We start from the raw sequence: 17,500 nt of genomic DNA on the forward strand, positions 1-17,500 counted from the left end.
CGCGACTTTTCATTCAAGGGCAACGCTGTCAGAAATTAAACGGGTGGCAAGTTAACAGGTGCACGAGCCTACGGCGGAACGACAAGCCTACACACTACCACCACCACTGCGAGGCCACCAGACACTCCATGCAAGTCCCCTAAAAGTTTGTTTTGGAAACACTTTTCGGTAGTTGACTGATATCACACCCGCGCGGTGATCCCGTAGCCAGAAGATGCACTCCAGTCAGAAGGACACCACTTACACGAAGATCTTTGTCGGTGGCCTGCCGTACCACACGACCGACTCGAGCCTCAGGAAGTACTTCGAGGTGTTTGGGGAGATCGAAGAAGCTGTCGTGATCACGGATCGACAGACCGGGAAGTCCAGGGGATATGGATTCGTAAGTAGTGTGTGTGTGTGTGTGTGTGTGTTAGTCAAGGGGATATGGATTCGTAAGTAGCCCAATCCTGTCATCCATATATCCATAGCCCTTAGGAAAAAAACTGCTTTACTATAAAAGCGACGGAAAATACTCTTTAGGAATATTATAACACCATTGTGTGAGCTGGAATACTCACTTTAACCCGAGCAACAGTTTAATATAAATTGTGAGTTAAAGCGTAAATTAAGAGTGCACTTTCCCCTGTGGTGTGTGTTGGTTAGGGGTAGTGAAAGGTTAACACTGGACTGTGTAATTGTGGAGTTGCGCTTGGAGCTGAAGTTGGAGAGAGAGAGAGAGAGAGAGAGAGAGAGAGAGAGAGAGAGAGAGAGAGAGAGACGCGTGTGTGTGTGTGTGTGGGCGAGGGTGTGATCTGTGGTCAGGTGTGGGCCGAGTTGTTCCCTGTAGTCTAAACTGAATCAACCATAACCTCGCGGCTCTGTGACCTGATGAAGGCGTCGGTATCCCGGTGTGCATTCCGTGTCAGTGGCACGGTGCCCCCGTGAGCTGTTCCAAGCGTTCCATCTCCCATGATCCAGAGTTCTATTAGCGTTCCATCTCCCATGATCCAGAGTTCTATTAGCGTTCCATCTCCCATGATCCAGAGTTCTATTAGCGTTCCATCTCCCATGATCCAGAGTTCTATTAGCGTTCCATCTCCCATGATCCAGAGTTCTATTAGCGTTCCATCTCCCATGATCCAGAGTTCTATTAGCGTTCCATCTCCCATGATCCAGAGTTCTATTAGCGTTCCATCTCCCATGATCCAGAGTTCTATTAGCGTTCCATCTCCCATGATCCAGAGTTCTATTAGCGTTCCATCTCCCATGATCCAGAGTTCTATAAGCGCTCTGAGCAGCCGCTCCCCTCCCCTCCCTCCCCTGCTTTGGTTCCCTCTGTGTCATACTCAGACCCCTGGGCTCTAAATACAGCTGGAGTGGCAGTCCTCTGCCCTGTACTGAATGTCTTCTGTGTGTGTGTGTGTGTGTGTGTGTGTGTGTGTGTGCAGGTGACCATGGGAGACCGTGCGTCAGCAGACCGAGCCTGTAAGGACCCTAACCCCATCATCGATGGCCGCAAGGCCAACGTCAACCTGGCTTACCTGGGGGCAAAGCCTCGCGTCATGCAGCCAGGTAAGGCTGGTACACACACACACACACACACACACACACACAACACACACACACTCACACTCTAGCTAGTGTGATAGTCAGTGTAGTGTGGTGCTCTGACTCATTATAAATCTAGGGTCCTGCAGCCATGAATACTTCATGTGATTCAACTGACGTGTGTGTGTGTGTGTGTTTGTGTGTGTGTGTGTGTGTGTGTGTGTGTGTGTGTGTGTGTGTGTGTGTGTGTGTGTGTGTGTGTGTGTGTGTGTGTGTGTTACTCTCCACCAATCCTGGCTGTTCTTGTTGCAGGGTTCTCCTTCGGAATGCCCCAAATCCACCCAGCATTCATCCAGAGGCCTTATGGGTAGGTGACATCACACACACATCCTCAATCATGACGTTTCACTTGTCAACACACACACATCCTGAATCATGTCAACACACACACATCCTGATCATGACGTTTCACTTGTCAACACACACACATCCTGAATCATGTCAACACACACACATCCTGATCATGACGTTTCTCTTGTCAACACACACACATCCTGAATCATGACGTTTCTCTTGTCAACACACACACATCCTGATCATGACGTCTCTCTCGTCAACACACACACATCCTGATCATGACGTTTCTCTTGTCAACACACACACATCCTGATCATGACGTTTCACGTATCATGACGAATGTGTCAAATGTCTGGCCCTGTGTGATGTCTTTCTGTGTGCGTTGTATTTGTCAGGTGTGTGATGTGTGAGGTGTTAATAGTTTTTATCAGGTGTGTGATATCTCGTGTGTGATGTCAGGTGTGTGATGTCAGGTGTGTGATGTCAGGTGTGTGATGTCAGGTGTTCCCTGTTTAGGAAGCGGTTCTTCAGGTGGACGCACTGGAGCATACCTCACCTGTCTCCAACCTGATTGCCTGTGATGATGTTTAATTCACCTTTCTCTGATCTGATAGGCTGCTGGGATGTTTAATTCACCTCTCTCTGATCTGATAGGCTGCTGGGATGTTTAATTCACCTCTCTCTGATCTGATAGGCTGCTGTGATGTTTAATTCACCTCCGTCTGATCTGATAGGTTGCTGTGATGTTTAATTCACCTTTCTCTGATCTGATAGGCTGCTGTGATGTTTAATTCACCTCTCTCTGATCTGATAGGCTCCTGAGATGTTTAATTTACCTCTCTCTGATCTGATGGGCTGCTGCTGTGATGTTTAATTCACCTCTCTCTGCTCTGATTGGCTGCTGTGATGTTTAATTCACCTCTCTCTGATCTGACAGGCTGGCTTGAGGACTAGCGGAGGCCGAGTGTTCTGTCAGGCCAAGCCCGTGTGTGTGTTCCTAGAACTCAAGCACACAAACAAACTACACGGTGACTGGCTGCATGGGTGCTGTTTCAGTTTGGAGATTCCAGTTGTGTGTGTGTGTGTGTGTGTGTGTGTTTTTCATGTCCACTGTCAGGGCAGTGGACTGCTGTGTGTGTTGGACTGGTTTGGTGTGGCTTTGAGACACTTACTCAGAGAGGATAGTGGACTTGAGGTGATGGTGGAGGGTGTGTGTGTGTCTGTGTGTGTGTGTGTGTGTGTGTGTGTGTGTGTGTGTGTGTGTGTGTGTGTGTGTGTGTGTGTGTGTGTTGTGATGTGCTCGGAGGGTTTATTTAGCTGCAGAGTGTGACCTCACCTGTATCTGTGGGTAACATCACCGTCTGATTGCTGTTGCCGTGAAACTGTTGCCATGGAGATCCTGAGGCGATCACTCCGCCCCAAACCCTAAAGTTCACTCTCTTGGGTCACCCTCTACATCACCCTAACACCATTAACCTAACCTTAAACGCTGCCATGTTAGGATGGAGAGAGAAAGAGATGGGAGGACAGAGGGATGGAGAGAGGGATGGAGAGGTAATGGCCGAGGGGAAAGATGGAGGGATGAAGAGAGAGAAGAGATGTACCCAAATAGGGTGTTGATCTCAGATTCACAGGGCATGAGCAGCTGCAGCAGCAGGCCTTGTGTACCACTGCAGGAGTGTGTGTGTGTGTGTGTGTGTGTGTTTGTGTGTGTGTGTGTGCCACTGGAGGAGTGATGGATCCCAACAGACACACTGGCAACAGGTGGCACACACACACACACACACACACACATTCCCAAAGCCCAGAGATTACCCATGTGTTGTGGTGATTTACAAAAGGACCTTTATTTAGCCTTGAACTTTAGACACATCACTGAGTGTCCCAAAGACGCCAAGACACATGAGCGTGTGTGTGTGTGTGTGTGTGTGTGTGTGTGTGTGTGTGTGTGTTGTGCGTGTTGCCGTGCATCAAGCTGAGAATGACCATAGAAGGGGGAGCTTCTGGCTAACAGTGAGGCCGGGTGGGGCAGTTAGCTTGAGCGCTAGCAGTAGAGCTGTTAGCTGGAGCGCTAGCAGTAGAGCTGCTAGCTGGAGCGCAACCAGTAGAGATGTTAGCTGGAGCGCTACCAGTAGAGCTGTTAGCTGGAGCGCTAGCAGTAGAGCTGTTAGCTTGAGCGCTAGAAGTAAAGCTGTTAGCTGGAGCGCTAGCAGTAGAGCTGTTAGCTGGAGCGCAAGTACTAGACCTGTTAGCTAAAGCTAACAGAACAAACTTCTGAAAGGATGGCAGACCTCTTGGCAGACATGAGGATGAGTTGCAGTGCGTGTGTGTGTGTGTGTGTGTGTGCGTGTGTGTGTGTGTGTACCCACATTAGCTATGGCACCCTTGCTGTCCTTCTAGAATGTCAGGGTGGCTGAAAATAGCCACTCCAGACCCTCTTGTCACTCTTGTTGTGTGTGTGTGTGTGTGTGTGTGTGTGTGTGTGTGTGTGTGTGTGTGTGAGGACAGATATAACACTCTAACACCTGTTGTTCTGCATGTTGCTGGGACGTTCCCCTCAGTTCATAAAGCAAAAACTGCCCAGATACAAAGAGCCATCATAACTTCTTTCTCTCTCTCTCTCTCTCTCTCTCTCTCTCTCTCTCTCTCTCTCTCTCTCTCTCTCTCTCTCTCTCTCTCGCGCGCGCTTTACAGACACACACAGGCACACACACACACACACACACTGAGGCACAAACACACACACACACACACAGACACACACGCACACGCACACTGAGGCACACACACACACACAGACACACGTGTTGAAGTCAGCACAACAGTGACTTGCATACACTTCCCTCTCCATTCTCACACACACACTTGTGTTTTTGTCCAGCTCTGGTGGGGGTTCTTAGGGTTTGGTTGGAGTGTTTGGTGTTCTGCGTTTTCTGGGTTTGGTTTGCGGTGTGCGGTTGTAGTGTTTTGGTTTTCTGGGTTTGGTTTGCGGTTCTAGTGTTTTGGTTTTCTGGTGTGTTTGGTAGTTTGCAGTGTTTTCCTTAGTTTGGTGTTTTGGGGTGTATTTGGTTATTTTGGTTGTGTGACGCCTGCTTCAGTAATCACCGACTTCTGAGCTACGTGTGTTGGAGTGTGTTGGAGTGTGTCGAGTGTGTCGAGCCAGTCACGGTGTGCTTAGGCTGCAGACTCTATAGGGTTGCCATGAGGGAGCTCAACTCGCTAATGCTAGAGAACACACACACACACACACACACACACCTTACACTCACCACTCACACCTTAAACACCACGATTAGCACACCTTCAACTCTAAAACCATCACAACTTAATTTACATTTGAACACCACCAGAAATACACCCACACCCACACACACACACACACCACCCACACACACTTGTAACACACAGCCTCAACTACTTCAGAACCAGAACACCTTTAGGGATGTTGGATGACTGCAGGTCTGCCTCTCTGTGTTGTTATGGCAACCCTATACCCAGTAACCCCCCCATATACCCAGTAGCCCTGCTGTTCCTGGGGCTTCAGTGCTGGTGTGTGTGTGTGTGTGTGTGTGTGTGTGTGTGTGTGTGTGTGTGTGTGTGTGTGTGTGTGGGAGAGCGTGTTCTGTTTGCCCTGAGCTGCTGCGTACGCTGACACACTCTGACCAAAGAGAGAGTGTCTGTGTGTGTGTGTGTGTGTGTGAGTGTCTGTGTGTGTGTGTGTGTGTGTGTGTGTGTGTGTGTGTGTGTGTGATTGTGTGTGTGTGGGAGCGTACGCTGACACTCTCTGCCCTCTGACCCCTTGCCCTCTGACCCCCCTGTGCTGCAGGATCCCGGCGCACTACATGTACCCGCAGGCGTTCGTCCAGCCCAGCATGGTGATCCCCCACGTGCAGCCGCCCAGTGCCAGCCCAGCGGCCGCCGCTGCCTCCCCCTACCTGGACTACTCCGGCGCCGCCTACGCCCAGTACTCCGCTGCCGCCGCCGCCACGGCCGCCGCCTACGAGCAGTACCCCTTCGCTGCCTCTCCTGCGCCCGCCGGGTACGTGGCCTCAGGAGGGTACGGCTACGCCGTGCAGCAGCCCCTGCAGTCGCCCGCCCCCCAGAGTGCCAACGCAGCCGCCGCGTTCAGCCAGTACCAGCCTCATCAGATGCAGACGGACCGCATGCAGTGAACACACACACACACACACACACACACACACACACACACACACATCAAAGGAAATGGAGGAATAAGCAGGAAATGAGGGATGAGCCCTTTGGGCTCCAGCCTGGCAAAGGTGCTCAGGCATACACACACACACACACACACACACACACACACACACACACACACACACACACACACACACACACACACACACACACACACACACACACACACTCTCCCTTTGGGCTCCAGCCTGGCAAAGGTGCTCAGGCATACACACACACACACACACACACACAGACACACACACACACACACTCTCTCTTTGGGTTCCAGCCTGGCAGAGGTGCTCAGGCTCGGAATAAAATGAAGATTTGACTGTCATGTTTGCTCTCATTAGAATGATTAAGATGTATGTCTTTGTTTTCTTCACAGTATTTAATATTTATTTAGTAGGAATTTAATTTATGTTTGTGCATCTCTACAGATGTTTGTTGTTATTTGTTTCATGTTGGGCTCCGTAAACAATACGTTTGTTTGTTTGTTTGTTTGTTTCTGATCGAAACATGAGTCTAAGGATGCTGTGACTGTACTGTACGTGACATTATGTGACATTATGTGAATGTGTTTCACAGCACCACACTTGGCCGTGTGTGTGTGTGTGTGTGTGTGTGTGTGTGTGTGTGTGTGTGTGTGTGTGTGTGTGTGTGTGTGTGTGTTCGCGTGCGTGTGTGTACATACCAAAGCAACTTGATGGGAGTTCAAGTGAAACCTGACGACAGCTTTTCCCTGGGGCATACATCCAACACACACACACACACACACACACACACACACACAGGCACAGACACACAGATATAGACAGAGACGTTTATATATAGGGGGAATGTTCTATAAAGAAACAGTCATGGCGGGTTGTGGGGGGTCGGGATAGGGAGGGGGAGGATAGGGAGGGCGTCCGAAGCTCTAGTTTTATTACTAAAGCTTTAAAGCTTTAATGCCGTTTTGGAGAGCAGATTTTCTCCTGCTATCATTTTATAATGCGTGTGTCAGCAGTAGGGGAGCATTGTTTAAGTAAGTTTTATATTTTAAATTGTGTGTGTGTGTGTGTGTGTCTGCAGTAGGGAAGCATTGTCTAAGTTAGTTTTATATTTTTCTCAGGAGTGCTCAGGTTGGGATTGTGTGTCTCATGCCCCCTAGGGGCCAAACGGAGACCTACACACGGCTGCCAGCGTCCATCAGATCAGGGGGGTATTTCAGGCACGTGGTTTAGGGACACCTCTGTGCGAGTAGTGAACCTCCTGAAATAAGAGACCTTTGTGTTGCTGGGAGAATGTACTTGAAATAGCTCCCATGTGTACCCTCTAAAACACACACACACTCACACACACACACACACACACACACGGGGAGACACACACTCTAAAGAGGGATGATGTTTGCTCCATTATTAATTTTGTGGAAATAAGGTATTTTACACCGATTGTCAATTTTATACTTGAACATTTTCTGAGGAGACAAACTTGTCAAGAGGACATTTTCTTTAGCAGATGTCCCGTGAGTTTGGTTTCTTCCCTCACGCCACTGAAAGTGTACTTTTACATTCTCATGTTCAGAGGAAATTATCATTTAAGAATCAAATCAAATAAATCTTACAAACATACCTATCTGCATCTGCATCTCCTTATGGCATACTATTGTGGTGAATAATGATGTGTGTGTGTGTGTGTGAAAGCTTGCAGCTCTGGAGGAAGGGAAGCACACACACACACACACTAACTCTAATGAGACACACATTTCTGTGAGCCTCTCCAGCCACAGACATCAGTTCCGGTGAGATCTCAAGATTCCAAGTGCACTGAACTGAACTGCACCAAGAGGAAGAACAATGGAAGGTTCTAGAACTCTTTCTTTATGACCTAGAACACTTCTGGAACTCTTTTTTCACCCCCCCCACAATCGTTTATAGAATGCCCGCGCCCGAGGTGGGTAAGGGTGTGGCACTGAGCAGGATCCATGTATGGTGATGGTATGGCAGAGATGTGTGTGTGTGTGTGTGTGTGTGTGCTGTGATGGTATGGCAGAGATGTGTGTGTGTGTGTGCTGTGATGGTATGGCAGAGGTGTGTGTGTGTGTGTGTGTGTGTTTTCTGTGATGGTATGGCAAAGATGAGAGAGTATGGATGATCTCGTGTCGGTGTCCGCAGGGTGGGAGGGCATGTGCTGTGTCTATAAACGTCACTGGCAACGTGTGTGCCTAAGATTTATTACCTAGGCGCCAGGTGATGCCAGCCATCTTTGGCAGGGAGTGTGTGTGTCTGTGTGTGTGTGTGTGTGTGTGTGTGTGTGTGTGTCTGTGTCTGTGTGTGTGTGTGTTTGTGTGTGTCTGTGTGTGTGTGTTATGTTTCAGCTTCAGGTCGGTATGAAGTTTCGAAAAGACAGTTGTCACAGGCGGAGCCGCTCTTTCCTCGCGAGTTAAACATTTATGTTGTGCTAGCCTATAGGCCTACGAGTTATACATTATAGACATTATAGAAACTTCACAGATGAAAGCAATGCTTTTGGATGATCTGTTGTCAGTGTATCTGTTGCTGTTGTGATAATAGCCGATGCGATGTGTGTGTTTTACACAAGTTAAGGCCCGGTCGGTATAATCTAAAAACAGATAATTCCGCGGTGGTGGGAGTGTATACTCGTGTGTCAACTTGTGCTACTGGGTGACCATGATTCAGAACATTATTAAATACACACATCTCCTTTCCCGGTGCATTCACGACGCTCCTCCATCGCGGAGCGCGTGACGGGCCGGATGCGTCCACAGCTGCTGTCTGTGGTACTAAAAGGTCCGCGCGCTCTCCACAACTGAACGACGCCAAAATAGTGACACCCACGGCGGACAGAAATAAATACATAAATACGCCAGTCAATGCTGTATTGTCAAAGGGTTAGTCAATATAGTACTTAAGTCAATATAAATAGGCAGGCTGGCCCCGCCAGCTCAACATATGCGGACATGATCAACAATAGCGGTTATTACGCACACGCTTACGCACAAGTTTGACATCATAATGGCGTCAGGGATTCAGGCCTACGAGATTTCCACGTAGGTCAGAAGGTCTAGCCTGTGCGGCTTACATTCCACATTCTCGATAGTTTTATTTTGAATTTGCATAACTCGCAAAATCGCAAATTACAAAACTAGCGGAGAGTTCTCAAAGTGGACCTTGCCTGAGGAGCGCGCTCAGGTTACCGGATGGATCCGGAGGAGAGCCACGTGTCCTTGCGGCTACAGAACGATAAACTGCGGCAGGAGAACGACGACCTGAAGCTGATGCTGGGACTCATGAAGGAGAACCAGACCCTCCGATCCAAACTCTACGGCACTGACGTGTCCATCGATCACGGCCCATTAGGTGTGTTGTTCTGAGCGGCTTCGCACATTTCATCTATGCAGTAAGCCACATGTTCCACTAGAGGGTGCCAGAGATCTGCAATGAAACAGATATGGCCCTTCCAATCCCCCTCAGAAGTGAATGTTCGGGGACTGTAAGTGTGAAGGTCCAATCCCCCTCAGAAGTGAATGTTCGGGGACTGTAAGTGTGAAGGTCCAATCCCCCTCAGAAGTGAATGTTCGGGGACTGTAAGTGTGAAGGTCCAATCCCCCTCAGAAGTGAATGTTCGGGGACTGTAAGTGTGAAGGTCCAATCCCCCTCAGAAGTGAATGTTCGGGGACTGTAAGTGTGAAGGTCCAATCCAGGGGTGTAGCCACGGGTGTGTCTGGGCCACATGACCGACAGTGACATCGCTACACTATTTAGCAGGCTAAACATGAGCTTAATAACAATAACGGGTGTATAGGCTGCTACTATTTAGCTGATTAACGTTCGGTGTTTTGTGAAGAGTTTGCGTTAACGTTCTAGCTGCTTACGTCACAGTTATCTCCTGGCCTGTGGTTTATGTGGCTCCAGTGCTCAGTGCTGGTGTGTGTGTGTGTGTGTGTGTGTGTGTGTGTGTGTGTGTGTGTGTGTGTGTGTGTGTGTGTGTGGTGTATGTGAACTGGGCTGGGGTTCTTCTCTACAGACCAACAGGAATAAAAGCTGTTTTCAAAGCTAGCGGACGAAACACAACTGTGCTCTTTTCCCCTGAAAGAGATTAGCTTGAGTTTCCTTATGCGTCCCAATAAGTACTCCTACATGTCAAATAGGACCAGTTGATGATGACAGTGACTCTCTTCCTAAATGTATGAGGTGTCCACATTCCGGCCAATCAAAGCCTTACTTCAGGGGCAGTAATGGGAAGGAGTGTACAGTAATTTGATTGGCTGTTGAGCTCAGATCTATATACAGCCGCGGAAAAAATTAAGAGACCACTTCAAAATTATCAGTTTCTCTGGTTTTACTATTTATTGGTATGTGTTGAAGTAGGTTGTTACATAACCTACTGGCAACATTCCTACCAAATTTCAAATAAAAATATTGTCATTTAGATCATTTATTTGCAGAAAAATGACAATTGGTCAAAATAGCAAAAAAGATGCAGTGTCTTCAGATCTCGATTAATGCAAAGAAAACAAGCTCATATTCATTTTTAAACTGCACAATACTAATGCTTTAACTTAGGAAGAGTTCAGAAATCAATATTTGGTGGAATAACCTTGATTTAAAATCACAACTTTCATGTGTCTTGGCATGCTCTCCACCAGTCTCTCCATGAGTCCAATTTTCAGCTTTGCCCAACACATGGTCGTCTGATGGTTAGACAGAGACCTGGAGAGGCCTACAAGCCACAGAGTCTTGCACCTACTGTGAAATTGGACTCATCAGAGAAGACGAACTAGGAGACCCTCCAGTCGGCTTTGGTTCAATCCTTATGGTCTTTTACAAACCTCAGCCAGGCAAAGTACAACGTTGTCCCGGAAGAAAAACTTGCTTCCTTTTGCTCTGACAATGTTCCCCAACTCTGAGAAGTGTTTTTTCCAGCAGGGCAATGCTCCATGCCACACAGCCAGGCCAGTAAAGGTGTGGATGGAGTATCACCAGATCAGGACCCTGTCATGGCCAGCCCAATTTCGAGACCTGAATCCCATAAAAAAAACTCTGAAATGTGATCAAGAGGAAGATGGATGGTCACAAGCCATGAAAAGAAGCCGAGCTGCTTGAATTCTTGCGCCAGGAGTAGCATAAAGTCACCCAACGGCAATGTGAAAGACTGGTGGAGAGCATGCCAAGACACATGAAAGTTGTGATTTTAAATCAAGGTTATTCCACCAAATATTGATTTCTGAACTCTTCCTAAGTTAAAGCATTAGTATTGTGTAGTTTAAAAATTAATATGAGCTTGTTTTCTTTGCATTATTCGAGATCTGAAGACACTGCATCTTTTTTGCTATTTTGACCAATTGTCATTTTTCTGCAAATAAATGATCTAAATGACAATATTTTTATTTGAAATTTGGTAGGAATGTTGCCAGTAGGTTATAGAATAAAACTAAAATGTACATTTTACTTTAACACATACCAATAAACAGTAAAACCAGAGAAACTGATAATTTTGAAGTGGTCTCTTAATTTTTTCCGCGGCTGTATATAAAAAAAGAATAAAAACATTTGCCATAATTGAGAACTGTACCTTTAACGTATTAGCATGTAAGTGGAGGTCCAGTGTGATGTAAACACCGTCTCCCCAACCTTTTCCTCCTCATCTTCTTTCTTCTCTCCTCCCCTCCTCCTCTCCTCCTCCGCCTCTTCTCCTCCTGTTCTCCTCCCCTCCTCCTCTCCTCCTCTCCACTTCTCTTCCCCTCCTCTCCTCCCCTCCTCCTCTCCTCCCCTCCTCCTCTCCTCCTCTCCTCTTCTCTTCCCCTCCTCTCCTCCTCTCCTCCTCTCCTCCTCTCCTCTCCTCTCCTCCTCTCTCCTCTCCCCTCCTCCCCTCCTCCTCTCCTCCTCTCCTCTTCTCTTCCCCTCCTCTCCTCCTCTCCTCCTCTCCTCTCCTCTCCTCCTCTCTCCTCTCCCCTCCTCCTCTCCTCCTCTCCTCTTCTCTTCCCCTCCTCTCCTCCTCTCCTCCTCTCCTCTCCTCTCCTCCTCTCTCCTCTCCCCTCCTCCACTCCTCCTCTCCTCTTCTCTTCCCCTCCTCTCCTCCTCTCCTCCTCTCCTCCTCTCCTCTCCTCTCCTCCTCTCTCCTCTCCCCTCCTCCCCTCCTCCTCTCCTCCTCTCCTCTTCTCTTCCCCTCCTCTCCTCCTCTCCTCCTCTCCTCTCCTCTCCTCTCCTCCTCTCTCCTCTCCCCTCCTCCCCTCCTCCTCTCCTCTTCTCTTCCCCTCCTCTCCTCCTCTCCTCCTCTCCTCCTCTCCTCTCCTCCTCTCTCCTCTCCCCTCCTCCCCTCCTCCTCTCCTCCTCTCCTCTCCTCCTCTCCTTCTCTCCTCCTCTCCTCTCCTCTCCTCCTCTCTCCTCTCCCTTCCTCCCCTCCTCCTCTCCTCCTCTCCTCTTCTCCTCCCCTCCTCTCCTCTCTTCTCTCCTCTCCTCCTGTCCCCTCCTCCCCCCCCCGCCCCCCCCCAGAGGTGAAGAGCAGTGTGGTAACCTGGGACGCCACGCTGGACGAGGGCTCCTTCACTAGCGGCCTCCTGAAGGCTCCACTCAGAACATCGTCTCCCATGGAGATCACTGCAGCGGCCAGGAAGTCCGTGCTGAAGAGCCCGCGATTGGACGAGGACCAGCAGGACAGCGCTGTGCAGCAGGTCAAAGGTCAGGAGGGCAAAGGTCATCGCGTGGGCTCAGCAGGACACACACACACACGCACAGGACACACACACACACACACACACGCATGCACGCACTCACGCACGCACGCACGCACGAACACACACACACAGACACACACACAATGTGTGGGCTGATCTGTATGAATCTTCGTGCGTTTGTGTGTGTGTGTGTGTGTGTGTGTGTGTGTGTGTGTGTGTGTGTGTGTGTGTGTCCTGCTCAGACCCAGAGCGGCTGGTGGGTGAGATGGCGTTCCAGTTGGACCGCAGGATTCTGTCTCACGTGTTCCAGACGCAACACAGACTCTACGGATTCACCGTGCAGAACATCCACCACAAGATCACACAGGTGTGTGTGTGTGTGTGTCCTGGGCAGTGTTGTGTATGTGATGTGTGTGTGTCCTGGGCAGGTGTGTGTGTGTAATGTGTGTGTGTGTCCTGGGCAGGTGTGTATGTGATGTGATGTGATGTGTGTGTGTGTGTCCTGGGCAGGTGTGTGTGTGTAATGTGTGTGTGTGTCCTGGGCAGGTGTGTATGTGATGTGATGTGATGTGTGTGTGTCCTGGGCAGGTGTGTGTGTGTGTCTCCTGGGCAGGTGTGTGTGTGTGTGTCTCCTGGGCAGGTGTGTATGTGATGTGATGTGATGTGATGTGGTGTGTGTGTGTGTGTCTCCTATGGCAGGTGTGTGTGTGTAACGTGTGTGTGTGTGTGTGTGTGTCTCCTATGGCAGGTGTGTGTGTGTAACGTGTGTGTGTGTGTGTGTGTGTGTGTGTGTCTCCTATGGCAGGTGTGTGTGTGTAACGTGTGTGTGTGTGTGTGTGTGTGTCTCCTATGGCAGGTGTGTATGTGTGTCTCCTGGGCAGGTGTGTGTGTGTGTCTCCTGGGCAGGTGTGTGTGTGTGTGTCTCCTGGGCAGGTGTGTATGTGATGTGATGTGTGTGTGTGTGTGTCTCCTATGGCAGGTGTGCACCCACCCTGTGACGGGTGTGTGTGTGTAATGTGTGTGTGTCTCCTATGGCAGGTGTGTGTGTGTAATGCGTGTGTGTGTAATGTGTGTGTGTCTCCTATGGCAGGTGTGTGTGTGTAATGCGTGTGTGTGTAATGTGTGTGTGTGTCCTGAGCAGGTGTGCACCCACCCTGTGACGGGTGAAGTGGACGAGGCTCTCCTGGCCCTGGTGACGGAGCGCTGGGTGGAGCTTCTGGAGCGGCTGTCCAGGATTGGCTACAGCGCGGAGCTCCACCCCGCCTTCACGGAGGTCATCGTCAACACCTACGGCATCCTGCGGCAGCGTCCCGACCCCCAGCGCGCCCGTCGGCACGGTTACGACAGCCCGGAGGTCCTGCGGCGTCTCGTGATCAACACCGTCCCCGCCCGGCTGCTGAAGGACGTCCTGCTGCTCCACACCTGCCTCTGCTACATGGCACACCAGGACGGGAAACCCCTCTTCCTGTGGTAGACACGCCCCTTCCTGTGGGAGACACGCCCCTTCCTGTGGGAGACACGCCTCTTCCTGTGGTAGACACGCCTCTTCCTGTGGTAGTCACGCCTCATGACCCCTGTTCTTACACACACTCTCTTGCTCTCTCACACACACTCCCTCATCCACCAGTGTTTACATTTCTGCTCACACACAGCTCTGTCACACACACTCCCCGGTCTACACACACACACAGCACTGACACACACACTCTCTGGTCTACACACACACAGCACTGACACACACACTCCCCAGTCTACACACACACAGCACTGACACACACACTCCTCTGGTCTACACACACACAGCACTGACACACACACTCCCCAGTCTACACACACACAGCTCTGACACACACACTCCTGTCTACACACACACAGCTCTGACACACACACTCCCCAGTCTACACACACACAGCTCTGACACACACACTCCCCTGTCTACACACAGGCAGGTGGTCTCTCCGTCTTCCTCTACGTGTCTCAGGTAACACAGGCTGGAGGAGAAACAGAACTGTGAATAAATACTGATCGATCAATATTGATCACGCAGAGTCTGTCGTGCTTTTGACCTTTTTAGCCGTTGATTACTCAGACACAAGCACTCAAACACGGGCACAAGATGGCAGCTGGGCACGGCCTTATATATGCGGGCACAAGACACAACAGCCTTATATATACGGGGACAAGACACAACAGCCTTATATATGTGGGCACAAGACACAACAGCCTTATATATGTGGGCACAAGACACAACAGCCTTATATATGTGGGCACAAGACACAGGGTACAGCCTTATATATGCGGGCACAAGACACAGCAGCCTTATATATGTGGGCACAAGACACAGGGTACAGCCTTATATATGCGGGCACAAGACACAGCAGCCTTATATATGTGGGCATAAGACACAACAGCCTTATATATGCGGGCACAAGACACAACAGCCTTATATATGCGGGCACAAGACACAACATCCTTATATATGCGGGCACAAGACACAACAGCCTTATATATGCGGGCACAAGACACAACAGCCTTATATATGCGGGCACAAGACTAAGGGTACGGCCTTATATATGGAATTTATGTTCAGAGTACTTATATGTTATGTTATTTTATGTTATGCTATGGTAGGTTGTTGTGCAGTGTCTTGTCCTAAGAATTGCAATGCCCAGTCTGACTCTGTTTTTCTGTGTATATGACAAATAAATACTTGAACTTGAACAAGACAGTGGTTACGGCCTTATGTATGCGGGCACAAGACACAGGGCAAGAAGAAGAGAAGAATATTGCGACATGAGACGGGTTTTTGATGCATTTTTCACGAGTATCTTTATTCTCCATTTGAATATGGAAAGGGTTTCTGCATCTCGCACCCACACACACCACCCACACACACACACACCACCCGCACACAATATGCTTGCTGGACACCACAATACATTAGGTAGTTACATAAAATAATTAGGTAGTTACATAAAATAATTGTGATTGATTGAGCTCTGAATCTGAATCTGCATCATCCATGAATCCTCCGTTGTCCCTGAGCTTCAGTTTAATAGCAGCGAAGCTGCTGTAGCTCAGTTGCTCAAGTGGCTCAGGTAAGTCTCCGTGCACGAGGACGAGGCGCGCACGCTCGCTGCTTAGATTCGTACCTGTTAAAGAAACCGCTGGCGCGCTACAGGTGAGGTGAGACGAGCACGCTTTTGGTCCAAGAAACTTTAACTATGACCCGGTAAACATTTTCAATTATAGAATTTGTCGACATGACAAACCCCTTATATCCTATGATTGAGACATTTTAAAAAGTAAATGTAAATGCTGTGGCGAGCTAACACTGACGTTATTCAGAGTTTACTGAGAACGTTACTACCGCAGGTAAGGGAGGTTACTGGGCAGGAAGCAGCGAACTGTCAAAGGTTCCCAACTGCTGATAAAACATGGGTGTGTAACCGTGAGTTCACCTCCTTTTGATGTTTTAAAGACTAATCTGACCTGTTCTCTTATGCTTTTGCATCCAAATAGAATTTAGTTTAGTTTCATTTTGAGACCGGTTCACCACATGAACTCACTACTGCTGTGTTCTTAGCCACTTAGCAACTTGACTCTCTGATTAGCTTAACCGGCTAGCGCTGAGTCGACTACTACCCACAAACCCACAACTAGGAAAACAGAGCAGAGGTGCTAGCACCTAGTTGTGGCTAACGCGCCCCCCGCTACAGTCCGGGGTGGGAAGAGGCACGGGATATTGGGCTCCCCTGTCCAGCTTTTCGCGCGCGGGCTTCCCATGTGAACACGTCACCGCTAAACTAACCCAAGCGGAGCCCGCAGTGACCCGGTAAACCGGACCGGAATAGTCAGCTAGCCTACCCGCAGCCATGCTAGCTAACCGGTAATCGGTCTGATCAGCTGCGCTATCTAGCTAACGTTAACTAGCATTCAGTAACACACATAGTTGTTTATGTTGGGGGCGTTTCCAGCAAGCCTGTGTCAAGTAAACACAGAAGAAGGTCTCTGCCCGAGGGATGATGACTGAGCCGGTGGCGGTGACGGTGTTCAGGAACTGAAGTCTTTCGCGAGGCTGCTCCGTCAGTCTGCCGGTCGTCGCATCAGAGAGGCTGTTCTACATCTGTGTGTTACTAGGCAGCGGCACGACGCCGACCTCCGTTTCGAGCCGTTTGCCCCAGTAACCGCGATGCATGCAGAGACTTCAGGCATTTTCCGTTGACTACACTAGCGAGCGATTAGTAGAAGCGTACAGATGGTGGCGACTGGATTAACTCGCAGAACAGCAACATTCACCGTCTTTATCTCGCTCCCTTTTCTAACCGCTGCCGTCCCACCCCGAGCCCAACACACCACCCGCCTAACGCCTAGCGTGTGTCTCGTCACCGAACCAGCCTCGCCGCGGGGAAATGTAAACGGGGGTATCGATCACGTAGAGGCAGCAGCACTCTGCGGTTAGTTAGGTAGGCTAGCTGTTTTACCCCGCTGATTCGCGTCTGTTCGGATTCCCGCTTCCTGGACCGTGTAAGGTACGGCTGACTGTGACGGCGTCTGTGTTGTGAAATGTGGTGTACTGGTTTGCCGTTAGATTATATCCCGCTGACGCGATGACTGGTTGCTGTTTTTAATGGCTCCTTTTAAAGGTGAGGCTCAGTGACCCACTTCATAGTCGCCTAAAACCGTATCTGTGTCAGGACGTCCGACGCCAGTACAGCGATGATGGCATTTGCG

General features: G+C 49.5%; 2 protein-coding genes across 3 annotated transcripts in view; both read left to right on the forward strand.

Moving 5' to 3' along the window:
• Positions 1-6,421, forward strand: part of rbm24b (RNA binding motif protein 24b) — a 6,479-nt gene extending 58 nt beyond the window's left edge. The window contains exons 1-4 of one of the 2 annotated variants that reach the window (XM_080857889.1): positions 1-382; positions 1,431-1,554; positions 1,843-1,897; positions 5,714-6,421. The exon at positions 1-382 is cut by the window's left edge and continues 58 nt beyond it. In XM_080857889.1, the coding sequence (XP_080714015.1) occupies positions 215-382; positions 1,431-1,554; positions 1,843-1,897; positions 5,714-6,059 (693 nt within the window). In that variant the 5' untranslated portion in view covers positions 1-214 and the 3' untranslated portion in view covers positions 6,060-6,421. Of the gene's footprint in view, positions 383-425; positions 435-1,430; positions 1,555-1,842; positions 1,898-5,713 lie in introns of those variants that run through there. The other variant, XM_080857890.1, reaches the window with a different exon arrangement.
• A 2,868-nt stretch (positions 6,422-9,289) lies between these two features.
• On the forward strand, positions 9,290-14,240 carry LOC308380757 (speriolin-like protein; the record flags this gene model as incomplete). Its single annotated transcript, XM_080858161.1, has 4 exons — positions 9,290-9,449; positions 12,585-12,770; positions 13,009-13,133; positions 13,908-14,240. 4 exons carry the CDS (start codon positions 9,290-9,292, stop codon positions 14,238-14,240), a joined length of 804 nt encoding a protein of 267 aa, XP_080714287.1.
• Positions 14,241-17,500: the final 3,260 nt, after the last annotated feature.

This window comes from Sprattus sprattus (assembly GCF_963457725.1).
Source record: "Sprattus sprattus genome assembly, chromosome: 19".
Taxonomy (NCBI): Eukaryota; Metazoa; Chordata; class Actinopteri; order Clupeiformes; family Clupeidae; genus Sprattus; species Sprattus sprattus.